Source organism: Tauraco erythrolophus, chromosome 20 (assembly GCF_009769465.1).
Source record: "Tauraco erythrolophus isolate bTauEry1 chromosome 20, bTauEry1.pri, whole genome shotgun sequence".
In the NCBI taxonomy this organism is placed as follows: domain Eukaryota; kingdom Metazoa; phylum Chordata; class Aves; order Musophagiformes; family Musophagidae; genus Tauraco; species Tauraco erythrolophus.
In genome coordinates this window covers 3,763,772-3,786,208 of record NC_141484.1, presented here as the reverse complement: position 1 = coordinate 3,786,208, position 22,437 = coordinate 3,763,772, and the positions used below count along the sequence as shown (strand labels likewise).

At 36.3% G+C, this 22,437-nt stretch overlaps 1 protein-coding gene across 4 annotated transcripts in view; it reads left to right on the top strand.

Moving 5' to 3' along the window:
- HELZ (helicase with zinc finger) overlaps positions 1 to 22,437 on the top strand; it is an 88,243-nt gene that overhangs the window by 32,997 nt on the left and 32,809 nt on the right. For 3 of the 4 annotated variants that reach the window (XM_086623896.1, XM_086623895.1, XM_086623892.1), the window contains 6 exons: positions 2,010 to 2,277; positions 6,470 to 6,803; positions 11,637 to 11,767; positions 14,254 to 14,433; positions 14,963 to 15,067; positions 21,994 to 22,172. In XM_086623896.1, the coding sequence (XP_086480022.1) occupies positions 2,010 to 2,277; positions 6,470 to 6,803; positions 11,637 to 11,767; positions 14,254 to 14,433; positions 14,963 to 15,067; positions 21,994 to 22,172 (1,197 nt within the window). The remainder of the gene's footprint in view (positions 1 to 2,009; positions 2,278 to 6,469; positions 6,804 to 11,636; positions 11,768 to 14,253; positions 14,434 to 14,962; positions 15,068 to 21,993; positions 22,173 to 22,437) is intronic. The other variant, XM_086623894.1, reaches the window with a different exon arrangement.

Here is a 22,437-nt window from a genome sequence, read left to right as displayed (position 1 = left end):
TTTAAGATCAACTAAACCAAGCCATAACTTCTTTGCAAAGTCAGAGTTACTCTCAAACCAATCTATGGTCTTGGTCCTTGTTGGCTTAAACTAACTACTAGCCAGAGTGATCCAAGGAACAGCCAGTACAAGTCACATGGAAGTGATGGATGAAGTTGAGATAGCACTCTCTAGCATCAGTTACTGTTATTTCCTTTTCACATGTTGCTTGCCCGTGTGCGGAGGGATACTGAAGTCGTCAAGCAGGTTGTTTCTAATATTTATTTTGGTTGAAGAGAGTGCTAGATGCTTTACAGATAAATTTACGTACAAAATCCTGGGCTTTTTGCTAAGGTAATCTAAGAATTGTGTAAGCAGGCAAGTGAAAGGGATAACTGTTAAAGGTGTGTCCAATTAATTTTTTCTTTTACTTTTGATGTATATGGATTGAGATCTCTTGGAAGCAGTTTTCAAACAGAGAACTGCCTGAGATTTCCACATTTGCATGCAATTTGGGGCCCTGTCTAGATATCCAGGCATGAAAGAGAGGTCACCATTAAAATATTTTAATGGAGGAGCCTCCATTATGCATTTTGAAATCTTTATTTGCTACGGAAAAAGATAACTAAAAGAAGTTTTCTGTGCACTGAGAATGTACAAAATGTTCTTTAAGAAAAGGGTCATCATGTGTGCAGTCTGTGCCAGGAACTGTTTACGTCAGGCTTCAAGTGGAAGCCTTTCTAGTGCTGGGAATTAAATGACTCTCTTTCTAGGAAACAAGGACTCAATCTCAGCATAATTGCTGAGCTTTTGTGATCTGAGGTGTGGTTAGTACCAGAGAAAGCTTTAGTTATGGTGAGATGATTTCAAACACAGACACCACATAAACATGGACTTTTTCTTGCCGTACAGCTGTAGCTACTAATATGGCTCAGGCTTGAGTAAATTTGGCTTCTTAGGGAACACGTAGTTATAAGTGAGTAGGATAAGCTGTGTTGCTGTAGTCATAGTCCAGCTGAACTGAGATTTCTTTTGCTAAAAAGCTGTTTTCCTTCTATTCAGAATGAAAACAGTCAAGATGATGTTAAGTATTTAATTGCAATTTGAAGATGTCTTTTTTTGCACATTTTTCAGCGTTGGTGTGATATCCTGGATACCTATCTTAAATCTTACCAAGAGATAATACATTAAGACATCATAGCTTCACTGTAAATGCCAAATATTTTCAGCTCTGCAATTTAACTGCAATTCTGTTCACTGATGCGCTGTTGTCATAGTGTTTTTGTGGTGTTAATGAATATATTTTGGGTGACTGTAGACAGTGCTTGATCTTCTGTTTCTCATTTAAGCTATGTGGCCTCTGAAATGAGGGTATGCTGAAAAATTACCTGCTTTTAATTTTCTAACTTTCTATCATGTTAGGTTACATTTCTGAAGTTTTGCCTGGCAGACTAACTATAGCTGTATAATGCAGATGTCTGCAGAATACACATATTGCAGTACTGTAGAAATTTTTAAAAGGCTTTCACAATGTTGAAAATTTACTGATTTCTTACCAACTAGCTTATCAACTTGTTTTTATTACCTTCTAAATTTTATGGTATGTATTGTAAGGTTCTTCACTACTTTGTATTTTTGAAATGAGATGATGAGATGAGCAGTTAGGCTTTGAAAGCATGTTGTGATGCCAAGTCCTTCAAAGTTACTTGCAGTTATTAAAATAAAAGTACTTTCCTTATTTGTCTGTACTTATCCTATTTACTATCTGTAGAATATTCTACTTTCTGATATTGTTTGAAAGCCTGCTTGTACTCTGTACACCTGAAAAGTAGGGATGCTGATTACTAGCAGTGAACTTACTAAAGCTGTTGTAGGCAGAGAAGACTCTTACCTACATTTAGTTCGTTATCTCTAATGGGATTATTTTTAGTAGTGTTTTTTTGGTTTTTATTTGTTTGTTTTTTAAATAAAACCCAAACACATACGGAGTTTGAACTTATTTCCTTTCCATATTATGTATCTACCTCCAGATCTTGAATACCTGATGCATGCACGACAACAGCTACTAACCACAGCTAAGCGTTGGGATTCTACTTCGAAGACTATTGTAGAATTTGAGCCTAATGAAACTACTGAATTGGAGAAGAGCCTTCTTACCAGATACCAAATTCCTCTATCTGCTGACCAGCTATTTACACAATCTGTCCTGGACAAATCATTGACCAAGACCAACTATCAGTCACGGCTACATGACCTCCTTTACATCGAGGAAATAGCACAGTACAAGGAGGTTAGCAAGTAAGTAATACCTTTATAAAAATACTTCTTAGATATTTCTTGCTGTCCTATTAAAATGGGGATGACAACTTTTTTCATTAAACCTGCATGATCGCTCAAGATACTAAGTCTTCCTGTTTCTTGGAAATGAAGTTGAATATGAGTCTGGAAATAGTAACTTTTGATAAAGGTCACTAGCACTTAAGAAACGTAATTTACTGATAACTCATTTAAAACCAATTGTATGTATCAGTCTGTGCTTGTGGTTGGAGGCACTAAACAGCTATTGTACAATGTTTTGTTAATATCTGGATAATAGTTATTCTTGTTTGTAGTTTCTTGACTCTCTATACAAAAATACATTAATAAAAGGGATCATATTTTTGTTCCTTGGTGAAAGTAGGTTATAACAAAGTAATATATGGAATCTTTGTATAAAAGACCTTGAGGGAGTGTAAAATTTTTTTTAAAGACAAGAACTAGATTGTGATGGATCAAACTCTGGTCTTGCAATGATATGGCAGCTGACTTTCTTGTATTTATTCTCTGAATAAGCTGAAAACCAACTTGTGAATAAAAGGCATACAGTATATGGGTTTTGTTTGTTTTGTTCTGTAGTATCTTTAGGTATTATGTACATATTACCCAACTGGGTTAACTGCATGAACAAATACAGAGTTAGGAAAAAGATGTGAGCTTTCCATGTGGAGATTTTCTTGGAGTCTTTTCTTCTGTAGCTTGATATTTGTGGTTAAAAATTTTGCCTGCACTCATGTGGTACGAAAGATTTTTGAAGTGTTGCACTACTCAGAATGGAAAGTCAAAAGGTGAATCTTCCTTTTTACCTGATTTGGAAGCAAATTTAAGTCTGTCAATAACTTAAGTTCCAAATCAGAAAAGTCTTTTTTAGATGGACCACTCCTGGAGCTACAGAGGTTCAGCTGGATCACCCCTCTAGGATTTAGAAAGACAATACTATGAGTAGTTGTATTTCTGATGCTTTTAAAGCAGAAAAATGGTTCAGTTTCTTCTTTGTATCTCAGTTGAAGGGCAGTATATTTGAACTATTCATACCTTTCATTGCTGCTGTGCTCTGCTCTGGAGCTGGAATCTAACATGCAGAGGAATCATACTCGACCAGTGTTTTCAGCATGCAGAAATATTCTCCATCATACATATTTATAATCAAGTTGACTTTTCTAAGGCTTTTTAAAACAAAAGCGGGTTGCAAGTAAACATTATGAAATATGATATAAAAATAAGAAGTATTTTTACTGAGTGAATTTTCATGTTGAGAATGACACTCTCATGCCTCATAGGAAACCAAAGAGCAGCGTGCCTGTAGAAATGAAAGAACAGTAAGTGTATCCTGTGTGTAATGCTTCCCCTTTGCACAATTTGGTGCAGCGATAAGTTGCTGCTCTTCTATTTCCATCTAGTAGATTAATAAAACTAAGTTTTAATAATGTTCTTGAAATCTGTTTCAGTAGTGTTGATGACAGAAATATTCTTTTGATCTTGTAGCTGACCCACTTTATTGCAACAAGGCTCAAACTAGCACACTTCCCTGATCCTCCGTGGCTAAGATCACACACTTGGTATTCTCTAGTGGAGTGTCAGAGTTGCAAGCCTAGAAATGGGCCCAGAAATACAAATGCAAGTGGGTTGTAATACCTCTGAAGTGGTGCCATGAGTGAAAATGTTGATGAGCTGCTACTCTCTGGAATGGGTTTGTGTATGTCTGTTGTAAAAGCAGTAGGGTTGTCAACATGGTCTCTTATGACAAGAGTGAGATAACACGAGTGTCTGCAGTTCAGATTGGAGTGAATTGCTGGGTTGTACAAATGTTGATGATTTCTCACTTTCTAGGAAAGCACTGTTTCAGGCTTTACGTGGGATGACCTGAGTGGAACCACTGAGAAGTGTGACATGAAGGTTGCAGTGGCTTTAAAAAGTCTTGAACTCGGTTGCAACGGAGCTCATTCTGGATAGTCTCAGCGAACTTTACTGGAAATCATTTTTATTCTAATATTTCAAGAGACGTTTATAAAAATTACTCCAGATGAGTACATTACAAAATAGAGTAATAAAGGTTAGAATAAAGGAGCCACTGCTGTCTAACTTCCAAATGCAAACATACTCTGTAAGAAAAAGCAAAACAATGTTCTGATCTAGATACTAGTTCGGTTTTGGAAAATTTTGCCCTACATACGTTCTATTGATGGTTTTAAAAACCCTTTTTTGTATAAACCTGCAAAGCAAGGGTGAGGAATGGATGAAAGAAACGACTCTGGATTTTTAAAAAAATCTAATCCTTAGAGGATTTTGTAGTTTAACAGTTTGCCAGAAGGTGTCAGCTTACTCAATAGAAATTGCTTGATAATCTCTAAGCTTCAGATTCCCTGTAGCACAGCAGATGCAGTTTAGTCATTTATAAAGGCACTAACTTGTGCCTTGCTTCAGAATGACAATAATACTGTCTTCCAGCATGTTTTTATGAATCCAAATTTGAGAATGAGCTACGCGTGTTCGGTAGCATAGAGATTCAACTTTAGGAAAGTTTTAACAAAATAAATTCACAATAACACGCGATTGTATCTTAGTAGTAACACTGGGCTCTTGGTTACTGTGTTAAATGTTTTATGTAGTATTTTAACAATCATCAGAACGAGATAGGAGCTGTCTTAAGTGTTGCTAACTTGCTGCTTTGGAATAATGCAGCATTTGTGTAGACAAAGCTTGTTTTTTGGCTTGGGTTGGGTATTTTTTGATCACATGTGGGAATTGGAAGGATTACACTTATTTCTAGTGTGCTCCCTGAAGTACCTGCTTTTGAGTGATTGCTTTAACTGTAGTTTGTGCAGTGGCCTGGGTGGTTACTGACGAACCGAACAAATCCACGTTCAGAGAGGGGACACCTCTTGCTTTCTGAGGGCGGAGGGGTGTGAAATTTAGATCTGAGTTAATGCCCGTATTATGTAAAGAGGCAACTATTACCACACGGGGGCAAACTTGCAGTTTTTGTGCAAGACTCACGGTTTGCCAGATATGAAAATTTTTTTTTTTGATTGGTTTGGTAGATGTTTAATTACCAAGTGAGCTAAAATGTTGGATTTTATTGTTATGGGCTTATGATTATTGACACTACAGGGCTTAAATTATAAATTATGAGTTTATTAGGTTAAAATACAAATTCTAAGAACAGATCAACTAAAACCAGTATGACTATGAAAGGTATTAGAAGAAAATAATTTTTTTTTCCCCAAAAGATTTTTTCATTTCTGAAAACCTTTTGATTTTCACTTTTTTTTTTCTGTAGTTTGTTGCAAATTCAGGAAAAAGTTGCTGATGAGAAGAAACTGAATACTGTTAATGTGACAGACCTTTTTCCCCTTTTGTTCTTTTTAAAACCAGATTGAAGCAATCTGTTTAAAAAAACCCCAGACAGTCTAGGAGGAGATTAGTATGTATTGGTGAGAGGTCAATAAAGCGTGCTAATAAGTCACTTCGATATGTTATGGATGTGACTTCTAAAAATTGGTAACTGCAAAGAATGGATTTGTTACGTCTCTGATTACATGAGGCGTTTGCTGCTAATAGGAATTCTGTGCATAAATGGTTTATGTGGCTGAGCCTGTGATGCCATTCCCTCATTTCAAATGAAATTACCTCATTTTATTGTCTACTTTCTGATTTTTTTTTTGAGGCATTTTAATCAATCCCTCTGAATTATAGGTACAATACCATTTACCTTTTAAGATGTAGATTACTGTCTGTGGTGTGCAGCCTGGAACAGACACATGAAATAAAGAGGAATCTACTCTGTTCTTTGCCTACATGTCTCTCCTGAATACCTAATATAAGCTTACAAAGTATTTATATAGAAATTTTAGGACATGCACAGCAGCTCTAATTCACCTTAAACTTATTTTGGTCTTAGAAAATCTGGGTTTTGATTCTCTCCTGTGTGGTTTCTTTTTTTAAGTTTCACAGATGTTGATTCTTTTGAGTATGTGTTTTATAGGTTATAATCAAAAGGGAAATGTGTAGATGTTGGACAGCTACGTACTCACGGAGGGCCAGTTTGACTATACTTGTCTATGTTTAAAAGTTATACGTTCAGAATGTAAAGCAATGAATCTTCAGTCTGAATGCATGGAATTTCTGAATCTGAGCGCCTTTCTGTGCACTGTCTTGATGCTTTCTTACTTAGGTTCAACATAAAAGTGCAATTGCAGATTGTAGCAAGCTTCATGCTCACTGGTGTTTCTGGAGGTGCAAAGTACGCCCAAAACGGACAACTTTTTGGCCGCTTTAAGCTCACTGAAACGCTTTCCGAAGACACTTTGGCCGGACGGCTGGTGATGACCAAAGTCAATGCTGTTTATTTATTGCCTGTCATGAAAGAGAAGTCAGCACAGACCCAGGGAACCAAAGAGAAGGTTTATGAAGCAGCTATTGAGGAGAAAACAAAAGATTATATCTTCTTGAGGGTATCCAGGGAATGCTGCGAAGAGCTTAATCTTCGGGCAGATTGTGAAATGCAGGTAAGTCTGAGCGGGAGTGGTTTTGGTATGGTAACTGTTTACTTTGTGTCTGTGTTAGCTCCACCCAAAATAATTGCTTGAAGAGATGAGAACCAATTTTGTTATTCATCATGATACTCATCTGTGCTGTGTTTTCTCTGTATTTCAGATAGGTGAAATCTTTTTATACATAAATATACACATATATGTGTCTGCATGTGCATGTATTGTGTGTATATATATATGAGTCTTATTATTTGGAAAAGAAATTAATATTTTAGAACTTCCACAGAGTAAAAATACGTTTTAGTGAATTTTATGTCTGGCAACATTCTTCTGAGATGATTAGGCATGCCTGCCGATTTTTGCTTGTATATCACATGGTTTTGAGAGTGTGATTTGTTAGCTGGCTTAGATGTTTCTTTTACATCTCTGATTCAAATACAAAGCCCTCTCTCTATGGACTTGTGAAGGAAAGCTTTGTCCTATTTTTATTTTCCTGCAGGTAGGTGTATGTGGGTAGTTTATGGGCTTTCTTCCACCAGATCTACCCACTCTCCTCGCATTCTAAAGCCACTGAATGTATCACTTGGTCCTGCTGCCTGGACTTTTCTCCAGCTTAGTCTCTGTGATGTGGCTTCCATCGTTCTGTCCACCATAGCTATTCTCACCAGAGACCTCAGGAACCTTTTCTTAACGAAAATATTTCTATCTTCCCTTTCTTTTTGTATCTTCTCTTTGTACGTTTTCATTCTTTTTGTTTGTGTCATTGTGGATTCCACTATTTGTTCCTCGGCCTGAGGTGAGATTAATTTTTAATAAGGTCTGTTGAGGTTATGAATGGGCCTTGTGCTGCTTTCTGCACCTATATCAGAACAAAGGGTGTATTGTCCTTCAGTGGAGAAGTCTTCAACTTACAGTATTTCCTTGATGGTGAGGCTTGGGAGATGGAGGCATGAGGAAGGTGCATAAATACTTTTGTTATGTATATCCTGTGTTTCAGAGTGATAACACTTGCCTCTATGGCTCTCACTCCCCTGACGCTTAAATCCAACAGAGATATTTATCCGTCTTGGAGGGATTCGGTCACAAAACCAGGAGTTATAACACTTTTGCTAGAGAAAATTGATTTGGCATTAAGATCAGGCTTTTGTTTACTTTATAGTTAACATGAAATGGGTGAGGATACTTTTTTCCCTAAATATTGTGTAATTTGCAAACAAGATACTGCATTAGATGTAAATGCACGTAAGAGAAGATAAAACTCTAGTTAAGTTACATACTTAAGCTCCTCACTCGTCCCCAGTCTGTCTGCTCTGGACCTTATGATTGATCTTGTTACCAAACAGAAATAACCTCAAATTAAGGGCACTAGAATTGCTTCAAATGAAAGCAGTTTCACCAAAGGATTATCTTCTCTCATTCATTTTATTTTGGGGAAACATACGGAAGAATTGTAATGTCTTAATTTAAAAGAGGTAATTGGTCTGGGAAGATGTACGTTGTTCTGGGCTCTTGGTTTTGTGTTTGTTTTCTTAAAACAATAATTAAACTTACTAATTGATTCTGTCAGAAACTCTACTGGAATGCAAAATGAGCTGGGGCTTCAGTAACTGGCTTATTTTGCTTTGAGTGTCTTATAAAACTTTGCCGGAGGCAGCAGATCTATTCTGCATTAAAAATTGGGCCCTAAAGTTATTTGTAAAATCATTGAGTGCTTCATACATATATCAGTGAACTGATGGTCAAATCCTTAAAGTGTTACCTATATTTTAATGAATTCTAGTTGTGAGGAAATTTTTTGTGATTAAGTACTGACTGAAAATTTGGAAAGGGATTCTCAGGTTAGAACTGAGGGTATTACAATTTGGATGTGTAGCATTTTTGTTGAAGATGCTGAAAGTTTTGCTGTTGTCTTTTGCTGTTGTCTTCAGTGGAGTTAGTATTCCCTATGTGATTCTTAAAAGTTGACAGAAGTGCTTTTATTTTTGTAGGTTTTGGCTAAGTTAGGTGGTTTCCTTCCTTACCTCTTCTAATAGTTCATCTCAGAAACTTCCTGATCATTTGCCTGTTGTCCTGGCTTAACTATACTGAATAAACAATCCTGCTTTTATGAATTGCACCGTTCACCAAGGTGGGATGGAGTGAACTGGTGCTTTAAACCCCCTTGGCTGCTTCTCTTTCTGGTGACCAAACTCACACGCGACTGTTTTATTTTTGGAGTGGTTACTCTGTTCTGTGTCCTCTTCTGTGAAACTGGCAATGGATTAACTTCCTTTCCCACTGTTTTCTTATTGTGGAATACATATTAAATCAGGTTACATGCCTCTCCTTCGCAGATGGCCTCATTCAGTACTCTGCAACAGCAAATATAGCTATTTGGTTCAATCCAAACTGGATTAAAACCAAAACAAATCACAAGCTGTTAAAGACAGTGATGAATGCAGGTAGATAAGAAGAGGTTCTTAATGCTAGGCACCTTGCTTGGACTCCCAGAAGGAGTTCATGTGTCCTATTTAAAAGAAGTTTTCCTATCAGTTACAGTCACTTTAGTGAACTCCATGCTTAATGTTGTACAGATTTGTTACTGCCCTTTTCCTCAGTTATGGTTATTCATCTTGCTGTAAAATGTGATAGTCAAGATGAATATTTAATGTCTTCATCTCTGCCAGAGACTGAAAGTTAATGGCTGAGTTCTGCTCTGAAAGAAGCAAACATTGTTTATTTACAGCAAAGCTAGTGTTGATTTTACATACTACATAATAACACGAACAGTATCATATTTAAATATACTAGAAAAAAGACAGCAGTAAGAGCTGTGTTTTGCAAATCCTTTTGAAAGAGATGATCTTCAAGTAGTAAACATTACTGGTGCACAAGAGGATTTTTACAGGTGTGAACCCTATGGTATCAAGGAGTCTCAGGTCTAACAAGTAATTAAATCTAGGAGGCTAAATTATTCCTCCTATTTCCTCCTTTCTCCATAGGAGAAGGTTCATGAGAGAAGTTTATAAGGCTTTGAATGAGGCATGTCATGTTTAGAGAAGTGATCTTCTTGCAAACCCAAAGTTTGCGATCTTGTTTTGATAACCACAAGGTTCTTTAATGCAACAGATTGGGTTTTGTTTGTAGCACAGGAGGAAAATTTATTTTTAGTTGACAAAGACTTTTAAAAGTCTTTATGTAAGTTGCCAGAAAAGATAATTACAAAAATATATTCCAGTATTGACTTGTGTTTGTTGAACTTTCTGGTTGGTAGTGATAATTTTAATGAAATTAAAGTGTGGTTAAGTAATAATGAACTGATTAATAGAGAATCAGTGAGTGCCAGAGGATAAAATTAATACATCTGAGACCTGAGTTTTTCTTCGGGCATGGAGGTGCATTTCAAATGGCTGCACCACCTCTGTGGTGTTTCTCTGGGATGGCACGGGGCGCTTGTCTGCAGCATCGCCCCAACTCTGCAGCGGGCTGATGGTGCCGATGCACCGACTTCAGCTCGTCTTTACTGTGGTTTTCTCTTCTGTTGCTTGGTGATGCAGAACCAGCTTCTGCGAAGCGGTTCCAAAAGCTGCCAATAAAGGTGATCAGAGAAATTTTGAATATTACTGGTGCGCTTTCCGGGCAAATGAGGGGTGCTTTTCCAGACAGGTTACAATAATTTGGCCGGTTGTTTGTTAGCACGCTCGCTGTTTGTTGTGAATCTCAGAAAGGTGCTTATTTACTCTTATTTAATCACAAATGCTCATTAGAGTCGTAGCACAGTAATTACATAAATATTTAACAATGGCTGGCAGTGCTTTTAAAAAAACCTAAAAATGTGTATCAGTCACTTGAAGTTCTTCGGCAGCTTTGTGTGTTCTTATGCTTTATATTAGTGTAACTCTGTCAAATTTTATATAAAGGCTTTTGTGTAGTTCTTTGGCGCAATGCTCTGATCCAATTCGTTTGGTTTTGGAGAAATTAATCATTGCAAATTTAAATATGTGTAAATGATAATCTGAGTGAGCTGTTTTTATGAATTGTTTCCCCAGGAGCTGCTTTTATCCTGTGTTCAAATTTAGAAATGTATTTTTCTCTTTGCTGTTTTAGTATATGTATGTATAAACTAATTTCACTATCCATTGTTCAGTTCTGAATTTAATCAGGGATGGTAACATGCTCTGCATGTTGTTTCTGGCTTTGTACCAGGATTTTGTTGGCATTAGCTTGTATTTACTAGCATTAAAACACAAGTAATTGAGAGAACAAAAAAATAAATGTATTGATAAGCAACTGTTATAAATTAACTTCTGGAGAGTCACAATAATTGAACATAAATGGCAAGTTATATTATTCTAGAATGTTTGACTAGAAGTAAATAATGTTTGAGGTTTATCTCTGCTGGTCACACATCTGATTTATGTCATCTGTTGATCCATAAAAATTTCTGGCCTGTCAGTTGTTCGAGGATGTTCTTACAGTATGGGATGGAAGCTTAGATTTGTAAAAACAAAATTTTAGGACAGTAATATTTTCCAGGAGTATTTTTTGTATTAAAAAAAGAAATTTAAGGGTATTTTTTCCCTTTGATTTTTTTTTTATTTCTGAGAGTACAATGGAATCTAATCTTAAAAGTCAAACAACAAAATTATGTTAGAGAAAATGCTGTATTTATCTTTGCTTTGAAACAAAAAACAAGGAGCAAGTTAATTCTATTGCAAATCTTTTGATTGAATTATGTTTGCTGTTTTCTTCTGAGAGTCAGTAGTTTGCAGGAAGATAAAAATATATCCTATGCAGCAAAGTCTAATGAGTGTTTTCTGAATTAATCATGTTTGGTTCACCTCTTCATTCATTCATTTTGTACTGCAGGTTGAACTTCAGTTTCAGTTAAATCGCTTACCCCTCTGTGAAATGCATTATGCCTTGGACAGGATTAAGGACAACAGTATTTTGTTTCCAGATGTCAGCATGACTCCCACCATACCCTGGAGTCCCAACAGGTACAAGAATACCAACACTTCAATATCAAAGATTGTATGGTAATGCAGTACTGAATTTCTCAAAACAGATGGCTGAAATCTGCCCTACAACAAGAAACATGCCTCGCTCTTCATTACTGATGAGGATGGTTCAGAGAAGGGGGTGAAACTGTTCTAAATAAAACAAGAAAACTGATCCTCTGAGGACTACAATCTGTTGATTGGTTTTCCCTGTGGTTGAGCTGTAGTTTTGTAGGCATTGCAGTTGTATTGTAGCTGTAGAAAACAAATCTGCTTTTGTATTTACTGCTCTGCTGTTCTTCATTGAAAATCTGCGTGATACTTTATAGGAATGTAAATACCTATAACTCCTTATAAGTTATAAGGAGTTTGCTGTGCGGGATCTCAAGTGTGCGGACTTCTGTTTGCAAGGAGTAATCCATTAGCACCTTTTCAGTTTGATGCAGAGAGCTCAAACATGGACGTGTTACTGAGGGAGATGACTAAGAAAGGTGTGGGAATGATTCTTGGAAGGACCAGCATTGCACTTGCAAGCAGTCCTGAGATTCTTTATATACATGTCTTACAGTTTCCTTTATGAAATATAAACCCCTATGTTATATAAATACTTTTAAGGAAACTTAAGGCTGATGCAGTGAAAATAGTTTGTCTTGAAGAGGAAACTTAGGGAAGAGAAATGTGATGCTGTGTTGCTTGGAGAACACAGCCGCTATTCTTGCTGCATAGGGAAGGATAAAAGAGGCATGAGGTTTCTGTACTTAGAAGCCAGGGAAATGAGAGGTATGTGGAACTGATAGCCTGTGCAGCACGCGAGGAGTCGTGTGGTGTCTCGAAGGTGAGAATTAAGAGTGTGATTGTGATGCAGTACAAATCAGAAGATAGCTCAAGGATTAAAAGGAAAGTGATCTGGCCAGAAACCTGAGACAGTGAGATGATAATGCAAGACAAAAATTATTGGAAAAATTTTAGTTTGTCTTTGAAACTGTAGGAAGAACAGAGACGATAGAAGAGTGGGAGCAGTGTTCTGGTGGGAATGCTGCATTCATCAGAGCTTTGACAGTAAAGGCAGGGAGAAGGGAATGGGTTTTGCACAGACTTATAGTATAAAGGTAATGGAGGTCAATGACAATCTTTTCACTGACATACTAAAGTTTTGAGTGAATCTTACAAGGAAATAGTGTTTAGGAATAGTTTGGAAGTAAGCAGTGATTTCAGTCAAAAGAAGGTAAGTCAAGTAAGCTAGAACTTTGTCTTCTCTGTTTGATGTCAGGAAATGTGTATTTACAGAAATTTACATGTCAGTTGTAATTGATACAGTTTATTTGTATAATTGTTTTATATTTTTTAATATACATAAAGGATATGTATAATGGTTGTAGTTCAGTTTAAGTCAGTGTAATGAACATGGTTTTTTCCGTCTGGTGGCTTGGTTTTCCCTACCTTGAGATTCAGTACTTCTGACTGACTCAGAACTGTCTGTCCCTCTGTTTTTCTTCTATTTTTGTTTTACATCCCTATTAATTTCCAATATTTCGTAGTGTCTCCTGCCAGCTTGTTGTTCATAGCTGTCTTAAAAGTGAGAAATTCAGTCAATTCCCTCTTGATTTTACTCCCTGTTGCTAACTACTACTGAACATAAACTTTCCCAGTCCGTAAGAAGCATAGTGCATAGTACAAAGCAGATCATGTTACTAAAGTATGGCCATATGTGCAGCAGTGACAGGTGTTTTTTACTATGCATGTCTACTTTTAAATCTGTCAGTGGCAATATTAAAAACTGTCTACAAATCTTTAACCTCTTATGCTCGTTGGAATTTTCTGAAAGGATCTTCTTCTTAATGCTGGTATGACTAGCTGGTTACAGCAAAGCTCCTTTTTTTAGACTTCTTTCCCATTAGAGGTATGTGCCTAATGGTCTCAAAGCAAAAAAAAAAAAGATAAGTTTGTAGTTAATTAATAGCCATTAGTTTTTTAGTTGTTTTTGAATTTCATTATAGGTAATTTTTACCAAGCTCTGGGGTTATATAACAGTTGACTTTAAAGTTGAGAGTGTAAATACTGCAGGGAAGAACCATCATGAATGTTACATTTTGCATAGTAATAGTAGAAAATCGTTGTATGTCTGCTTGCTTTTGTTATCAGGTGATGGTGCACCATATACTTTTTCTAAAATGTGTACTCTGCAGGTTATTTATTGTTAGGTGAGATAATGTAAATTGATAAGTAGTTAGATTCCTTTTGAAAAAAAAACCAAAATCTAACTGATTTATTGCAAATATTATCGAAGTTTTGTGATTAAAGCATGTGATTGTTTTGCAAGGTTCGTTGATTTGTTGCAGTGTGCCTCAGAATGACGCAGTCAATACAGTAGCATGGAGGGTCTTTAATTTCCTTAAAGCTTTTGAAATCTTACCTTGTTTCATTTCTGACTGACAGTGGATTGTCGTTGCTTCTGTTTTTAAACTCTGTTGCCTCCTTTTGTCCAGACAATGGGATGAGCAGTTGGACCCTCGACTAAATGCGAAGCAGAAAGAGGCTGTTCTGGCTATCACTACTCCACTTTCAATACAACTGCCTCCTGTTCTTATCATCGGTCCCTATGGGACAGGAAAAACGTTCACTCTGGCTCAGGCAGTCAAGCACATACTCCAACAACAGGATACTAGGTGAGATGGGGCACTAAATATAGAGCGATGCTTGATTAGCAGAGAAGATGTAATTTTTTGCTTGAATTTAAGTGAAAGGTAGAAATACAGAATTTTCATCCAGCTTCAAAACAAACGAAACCCAAGCCATCCGTCATTGTTTTGAATGATAAAGTAATTTTATATTCTTAGCCTGTATTTTTCATTTAGAACAAAACTAATTAAAATTGACAATATGTAGAATGACTGTGATTTGCTCGACATGGAAAGTTTTGCAGTATGCTAGATAATAAAAGCTATTCTGTACTTAAAATTGAGTCTAGATTAATAATCACAAAAGAATTATTGAAAAACTTTGAACTTTAAATCTTTTAATAACTGAAGTGTTTGAGTTAAAGGGTTGAATCATGCAGACTATGATAGGTTAGTGACTAGTTTCATTAAAATAAATGTGCAGGAAGATGGCCACTGGTTCCTTTTTTTTGTATTCTACTGCTTTGAATTGTTTTCTGTTTCTTCATTGCTTTTTTATTTGCACCATTTATTCCAGCAGGATTCTCATTTGCACCCATTCTAATAGTGCTGCTGATCTCTACATAAAGGATTATTTACATCCATATGTAGAAGCAGGCAATCCCCAGGCAAGACCTCTCAGGTATTTTTTTAAGGCTTATTATGTATCTATAAAATACTATTCTTAAGAAAAGGTGTCTATAAAAAAGGTTAAAGAACTTTTAAAACACAAAAGCATATTGGCGTTACCAGCAGTGCTTTTAAAAACAGACTAAAAGGAACGTGAAACATTGTCAACATAGTTTTGGGTCATTTGTTAAACAAAAAATAAAGACATCCTTTTTTAAGCTTTTATTATTCTATTGATAAATGTGTCTTTCCTTATGAGCAAACTTTTGATATGCTCCTCTAAAAGATACTGTGATAAAATAAAATGAGCTTTAATTGTATTTTAATTCCAGAAAATTTTGTCTCACACTTATACTGATAATTTGGAAACTGGGGCTACCCACCTGGCTTTTTGAAGAAAAATTTTGACGTCATAGGAGCTGCATATTTAGAGAAACATGTGAAAGTCGTTTGGCCTCTTCTGATAAGTCAGTTTGAAGTCATTGTATATGTGGTTAAATGTACTTACCATGGGTGTTTTGGGGAAATTAGTGAAGGAAAATAATGAAGAAGAGATGGAAACTTTAAGAGCAAGGAGGGTAAACTTGCATGGAAATAGTTAAGGAGGATTTATTTGTGGGCAGAAACCCACTCCTGGGAATGTTTTGTGTCGTAATCACAATATATGATGTGTACTACTGGCTTGGCATATATTTTGTTTAAATTATGGGAATCATTTTCTGAATGCCAGTGGGTGGGTTTATTATATTACTAACCAAATGACTCTATATGTTTGCTTGTTAGCTATTAAAAGCCATCCTAGACTTCTATTTTATGCAATGTCAGTAAAGCCAATGAAGTTATGCGAAAGGGCTAGATTTACAACAGGTGTAAGTTCTTTCAGGTTTGCTGGCTTTAGTTGCCATGGGACATTTTACAGACGCTGAGGATCTGGCCGAGGAAAAGGCAGCAGCTTATTTTTGAAAAATTACCTTTGGTCTGGTTGTACTTTAACACAGATTGTCTTAAGGTGATTTGTAAAGCACTTTGATAAAAAGCATTATGGTGTCTTAATTTTGTGGTGGGAAACAATGGGTGTAATTGACACTTTTGGGAATATTGAAGTGTGATTTAACAGAGCAAGAATTAAAGCTAAACAGTTTTATTGTGGTTGCCAGGCTTTTGCTACCTTCTTTTATGTGCTGTATTCAGCTATATAGTCCAGCCTCAGAAATACTTATGAAACTACACATACGTAAACAAAAGGGTTTATTTTTTTAATGGCTAAAATTATGTATATATATTTGCCGAGAAAATTACAGCCCACAATTTAAAAGTCACTGAATGTTTGAATTTAAGTATTATTGTCATAATATCTGTTACGAAACCCTCAGAAAGTGCTGCTGTAGGTTGTGTGACGTTGTTCAAATAGTCATGATACCTCTATGAGAAAGTAAAGTTTTAGAAAATGGAGGCATCTCTGGAATTGTGTATATATATATTTATGGATCCACAAATATTTATGTTTTCAAATTACTTTTAAAATGTTACATATTCTTGAGAAGCATATGTTGTTTGAGAGCTAACTGCATGTCTGGCAGCTGACCTGATGTGGCAGGAGTTAAAGGGTCAATTTATCTGAATGGAAAGCTAGAGCTGTGTGGGACTCCCAGCATGAAATTAATCATGGACCAGTTACCTTGCTTATTGACTATTGTCAAGATATGTTTTAAAATTAAAACCATGTTAGTTTAAACAGGATGCTCTTAGCCTCTTGCAGCATTTTAAAGGAAACATCAAGTGGAGCAGAAGCAGTTCATTATCAAAGCTGGATGTGCTACTTGCAGAGTTTGATGTGTTTCTAAATGGCTGAACACTTTGCTTTAGATTTTTTTTTTCTTTCTTACTCTACAAGTGATGAACTGACAGAATAGTATCCGTGCCAAAAATGTTTCCATAGCTTAGTGGGGAGCAGTGTAATTTTTATGTTGTTTTTAAAGAAGGAAAGCTCAGTGATTTAACAGTGACTGAGTACTGAGAACTCTGTAAATATTTCCGCAAATTGCTGTGGGTAAGATGTACACTAAATAAACTGTCCTCTCAATGATGCGACTTCTAGCTTTGAAGCCTAGAGTTTGGGGGTTTTTTGTTTAAATGCCATGTTATAAATCCGTATTTTTTCCTAACAAAATAGCTATCTATGCCCTTTGGAAAATGCAAAGTCAGAGCGAACACTGAGAATTTATAAGTTCTGCACCTAAATAAAATACCAATGAAGCCTGAAGGCCAAATTCTTCTAGTCCTGATGCCTGTAAACAAATTTGTACCCTGAAAAAAAAAAAAAGCCCCTGGGTTTGATTAGATGATTCAGCTGTGTTAGAGGCACACTCCAAAACCTGACTGTTACGGAAGAAACTTGTCACTGAAACAATTTTTTTATGCTTACGTAAATTAATGCAGAAGTGATTTTGATACAAAAAGCCCAACCATAACCTGCAGTGAGAGGGAAAGAGCCTTCGACTGAGTGCTTCTGTTAGGTGCTGAGGCACTTGATTTTAACTGTGGTGAAGCAGGCACCTTCAGACTGTGAGTCAGAGCAGTAAGAGGTGGTAATTGGCTTCTAATTTCTATACCTTTTAGTCTGTGAATGTACTTGTCTCTCTGCCATCAACTGCTTGAGTCTTCAGGAGGTAGGCACTGCAGCTGGGTGCGTCAGGTTATCACTGTCTCCCAAAAACTCCAGACAAGACCTAGGAAGCAGATAGCAGCAGTTTTTCTGTATGGTCTGGGCATACAGTGATTGAGATATCTACTGTTTATTACTATTATTTTACTTGCATATTCCAAAGTTAGTTGTATCCATACACTGGTTTTGTATGTAACACTAGAGGAGAAGGAAGGAGGTTGACACTGCTTTTATCTGTATTTTTAATATTTTTATTTATTCCTAAACATGTTTTTGCTGACTGTCATTTCAGCTATGTCAGAAAATAAGTTGGTTCTGTTCAAAATATCTCAGCTGAAACCTTTCTGGTTAATTTTTAAAATATTTTAGTCATTAACATACATGTGTAAGTACTGCATGTAGCCCGAAACCAAGTAGCTTTAGCATGTCGCTACTAGCCTTAGGAGATACTCAGATTATAAAAGTTAATCAGTGGGAGCAAACTAGAGCTTGAATTAAAAAAAACCAAAACAAACCAAACCAAAAACTCAACAGGTTTTAAAAGACCATTGCCCTGTTTTCCAAATCGCCTGGGGTAAAGTTCTCATACTGAAAACGGTATTAATTTATCTTATTAAATGTTAGTTTGTAAAATAAATGCCTCTTTAGCCAATTACCTTTTTTCTTGAAACTCTAGCTTCTCTCTTATGCCGTCCTCAAAGGAAGTTTGATTAAAAAAAGTTAACTTTTAGGTTGTTAGACAGGTTCTTCCCATGTTTTCTGCATCCCAAGGAACATACCTGTTCGTGAGAATGAGCTTCTCTTTGGAGGTGGATCACAGGAAATGGAAGAGGGAAATGAGATGCTTTTAAAGTTTACTTCAGACTTCTTTGGACTACTTAGATTTTTTATTTTTTTATTAATGGTCTTTTAACAGAGGCATGAAACAAGACAGCTAGATTCTTTTTCCTCTAAGCGTCTGTGTTCTTTTTGCTTGAGGGATTTCAGGTGAGAAATAACTGCACAAAATCTGAGGAGCTGGGATTGGAGTTTATCCAATAAGAGTTCTTTGGAGCACAGCCTGAAGGGAAAATTGTGGCCTTTATATCAAGAACTGGGAGGAGTTAGTGTTTTCCAGTTCAGAACAGTGAAAAGAAGTTTTGAAGAATTTAAATTTAGTCCCAATTCCTTCTGTTGTAAGGAGTCATGAGAAGTCACTTTTGTGGGACAGGAGTGCAAATGAAGCTCTGTTTAGCCTCCCTCAGAGGTTCTGACTCTGGACTGCCCCTTTACCAACTTTCAGAAGTCTATTTTAAGTGATTTAGGAGCAATCCCAGCCTGAAACATGAACAAGGAAATGCTTGTGTGTCTTAATTACTGATATAAATCCACTACTTTCACAAATAGTCTACTGTAAAAATTGATGCTTTGATGGAAATCTATCAATGGAAACAAAACAAGATTAGGAAAGATGAAGAAATACTCAATTTAACTAACATTTAATAGAAATATTTGGGTAAAGTTCTTTTTTGCCACAATGGCTGGAAAGTTGATGGAAGCATAGATAGGTTAGGTGACGGTTTGTTCCATTCTTTGGCCCGTTGGCTAGAGGTCCACAGAGAAAAGGCTTTTGCTGTAGATATCCAGATGCCACATTTAGAAATAAGGGTTGTATGAATTTCCATGCGAAATGCAAATTCTGTGCATGTTAACCCAGCGTTAGTAAGTACTGTGGGTATATTCAGTGCTTTTGCTTGCAGAAGATTGAGTCCCAAATCTATAATCTTCTGGGACTTCCATTTTGCTGTGGTTCTCTGTGTATTTGCTGGTAATTTCAGCGCCTGAAGTTTGGGTAAACCTTATCGTTGAAGGTTTTAATTTCTCCAGAATTCAAGTCTTGATGTGAGGCACATGATTTGAGAAAACAGAGCCAGGTGAGCTGCGGCTGAGTTTTGCTTTTGTTTTGTACTTTAGCTGCAGTTTTTGCTCATCTTTGTAGCTACAGCTGCACACTATACAATGTGTTGCAGGTGCTAATGAGTGTTTTGATTAGTAACTGCCCGACTCTGCTGGCATTAGGTACTTTCCTTTTGCAGGTTAGTCGCTGGTTTAATCAGAAATTAAGGGTATGTTGCAGGGTGAAACATTACAATTTGTGTTAAGCTGATAAAACCCCATTTTTGTAATGGGGTCCTCTATACTTTAAGGAAAAACATCCTACTAATGAAATTACAGGAGATTTTATTAACCCAAATTGCACCTGAGAAAGAAATCCCTTGTTCAGTGTGGCTTACTTATATCACGACATTTTCGAACTAGTCACATCTGTCAAGTGTTTTTGTGCTAGTGGTGAATAATAGCTCTGGGATACCTTTTTGATCTCACATCAAAATAAAAGAAATTAATGGGTAAGCAGCAATGCAGTTTGAAATGCTGTCAGCCAATATGAGTCACATATAGTTGAATTTTTGTAATAGAAGACAGCGCATGGTATAATAATGTCTAATAACCATAATATTTTGCATTTCAATAGCACCTTTCATCCAAGAATCTCAAAGTGCTTTACAAACATAAACTCACAATAAACTCGTTAATCCTCACAGTACTCCTGTGAGGTGGTGGGTAAGTATTACCCTCAGTTAAGGCTGAGAGACTGAATCATGTAGAAGCTGACTGCGTAGCGGGGGTAAATACAGCAGGGGTTTTCTTGCTCCTACTACCTGGTTGTAGCTATTGGGCAGTGACTTTGTGTTGTTACATTGGTGTAATAACAGTTTATCAAATAAAGCTGATCAATTTGATGCCTGGGTGGCATTAGAAGGTTCTTGTTCTGAGGATGGCTCAGGAGTGTATTGTTTGCTCCTGCACTGAACCCCGTCTTAACTGGAGCTACGTTTGGTTACAAAGCGTCAATTTTGGTAGATTGTGTTTTCAAATTAAAAAGCCATTCAGAATACTGCAGTGCCTGTGCTCCTCTCTGCATTTCTTTTTGTGCTTATTGTCTGAAATGGACATTGTATTTTCACAAACCACATTTATTACAATCCTAATAGTTGTTTCTCTCGCGTTATAGGGAACTGAGCTGTAATTTTCAAGTATGGGTGGACGCGTGGTATCCAAAGTCCAGCCAGTGCTATTGTGTTTTGCACTTAAGTGCATAATTACATTTTTCCAGATACTTTATTAATGATTTGGGATTTGTGTTATGGATGCAGGAGAAACTAATGAGAAGAAAATAAATAATGAATAGGGAAACTAAGCAGCATTAAACCCCATAATTAGAACAGAAATCAGTTTAAATAATTTCATCTTAATTTGCTTTGGAAAGAAAATAACTTTAATTCTAAATATTAATATCTGTACAATAGTTTAGTTTAAAGGTTTCACTTTAGATTCATGGTTCTTACTTTGTGCAGATGGTATTTTTGAGGAACACCCCATGGAGAAACCCTTTGGCATCTTGATCTGGATCCTCAGCTGGTGTGATGTGTTTCTCTCTACCTCTGCGGAGTTATTTGTACTCTGTTTTCTGGGGCATAGTCTTTGTGTCTTCCCCGTTCCTCTTCCATTTAGCTAGACTGAACGTAACATTTCACTGATGAGATCACTGATCTCATGATATGGTGATTCCCATTATCTTATGTGTCGTGGAAAGATATTTGAAGTCCAGTGCTTTGCCAACAACGTCCTGATATTTTAGACTCTCGCCATCCTTTTTGGCACTATTTGCTTATTCTTTTATACAGTGTATCATAATTATGGCCCTACATGATAAAAAGATGAATATGCTTCCTGTTTGGTTCTTAGAACTCAGAAGACATATAGTACATGTAAAAGGAAGTACAGGATTTTATGAACATCTCTGGATTATTTCTTCTTTTTTTTAAAAAGATGCTATGGCTGCGGTTGACGAATTGTGCAGGCTGCAGCTCTCAGTTCCAAGACCATGGGCTATATTTATATTTCATCTGAGGAAACATGTCTTTAAAATGAGTTTACTGATAGTTTAAAACGAAATAGACATTGATATAAGGGTCACAGAACTTAAACTTGTGAAGAATTTACAGATTTTCATATGTGAATTAATCCTTGGTAACTGTTCATGTATGTGGTGTTGCACTGCAGCAAGTAATGGGAGGTAAATCCAAGATGTTTTAGCATGTAATTCTGCACAGTTATGATGTTTTATTTCCTGAAGATTACCTTTATCAGAAAGCAGAATACTAGCATTTGAAATATTAGGCTGTCACTATGTTTGAACTGTACAGAAAATAAGCCCCTTCTTTCTTTTCTAGGGTATATTTCCGAAATCGCTGGGTAAAGACTGTCCACCCAGTTGTGCATCAGTACTGTTTGATTTCAAGCACACATTCCACCTTTCAGATGCCACAGAAAGAAGACATTCTTAAGCAACGAGTAGTAGTTGTTACTTTAAATACATCACAGTATCTATGTCAATTGGATCTTGAACCAGGTAAGATAATTTCTAAACAAGAAGCGTCCGTGCTTTGAGAATTATACCAGTGTCAGTTCCTTACCCAATTCTTTGAACTGTTAAAAAATAAACCATGATCATCTTAAAATGGTCTTCTCTTTTTTTTTTTTTTTTTTTTGGTAAATAAATGTTTGTTACAAAGTGGTAAACTGCTGGCATTCTGATTAACCTTTTGCTTATTCTGTTTTTTGCTTATTTAAAACAAAATTAAAGAAGCAGTAGTCTCTATGATCTGGTGTTTCTG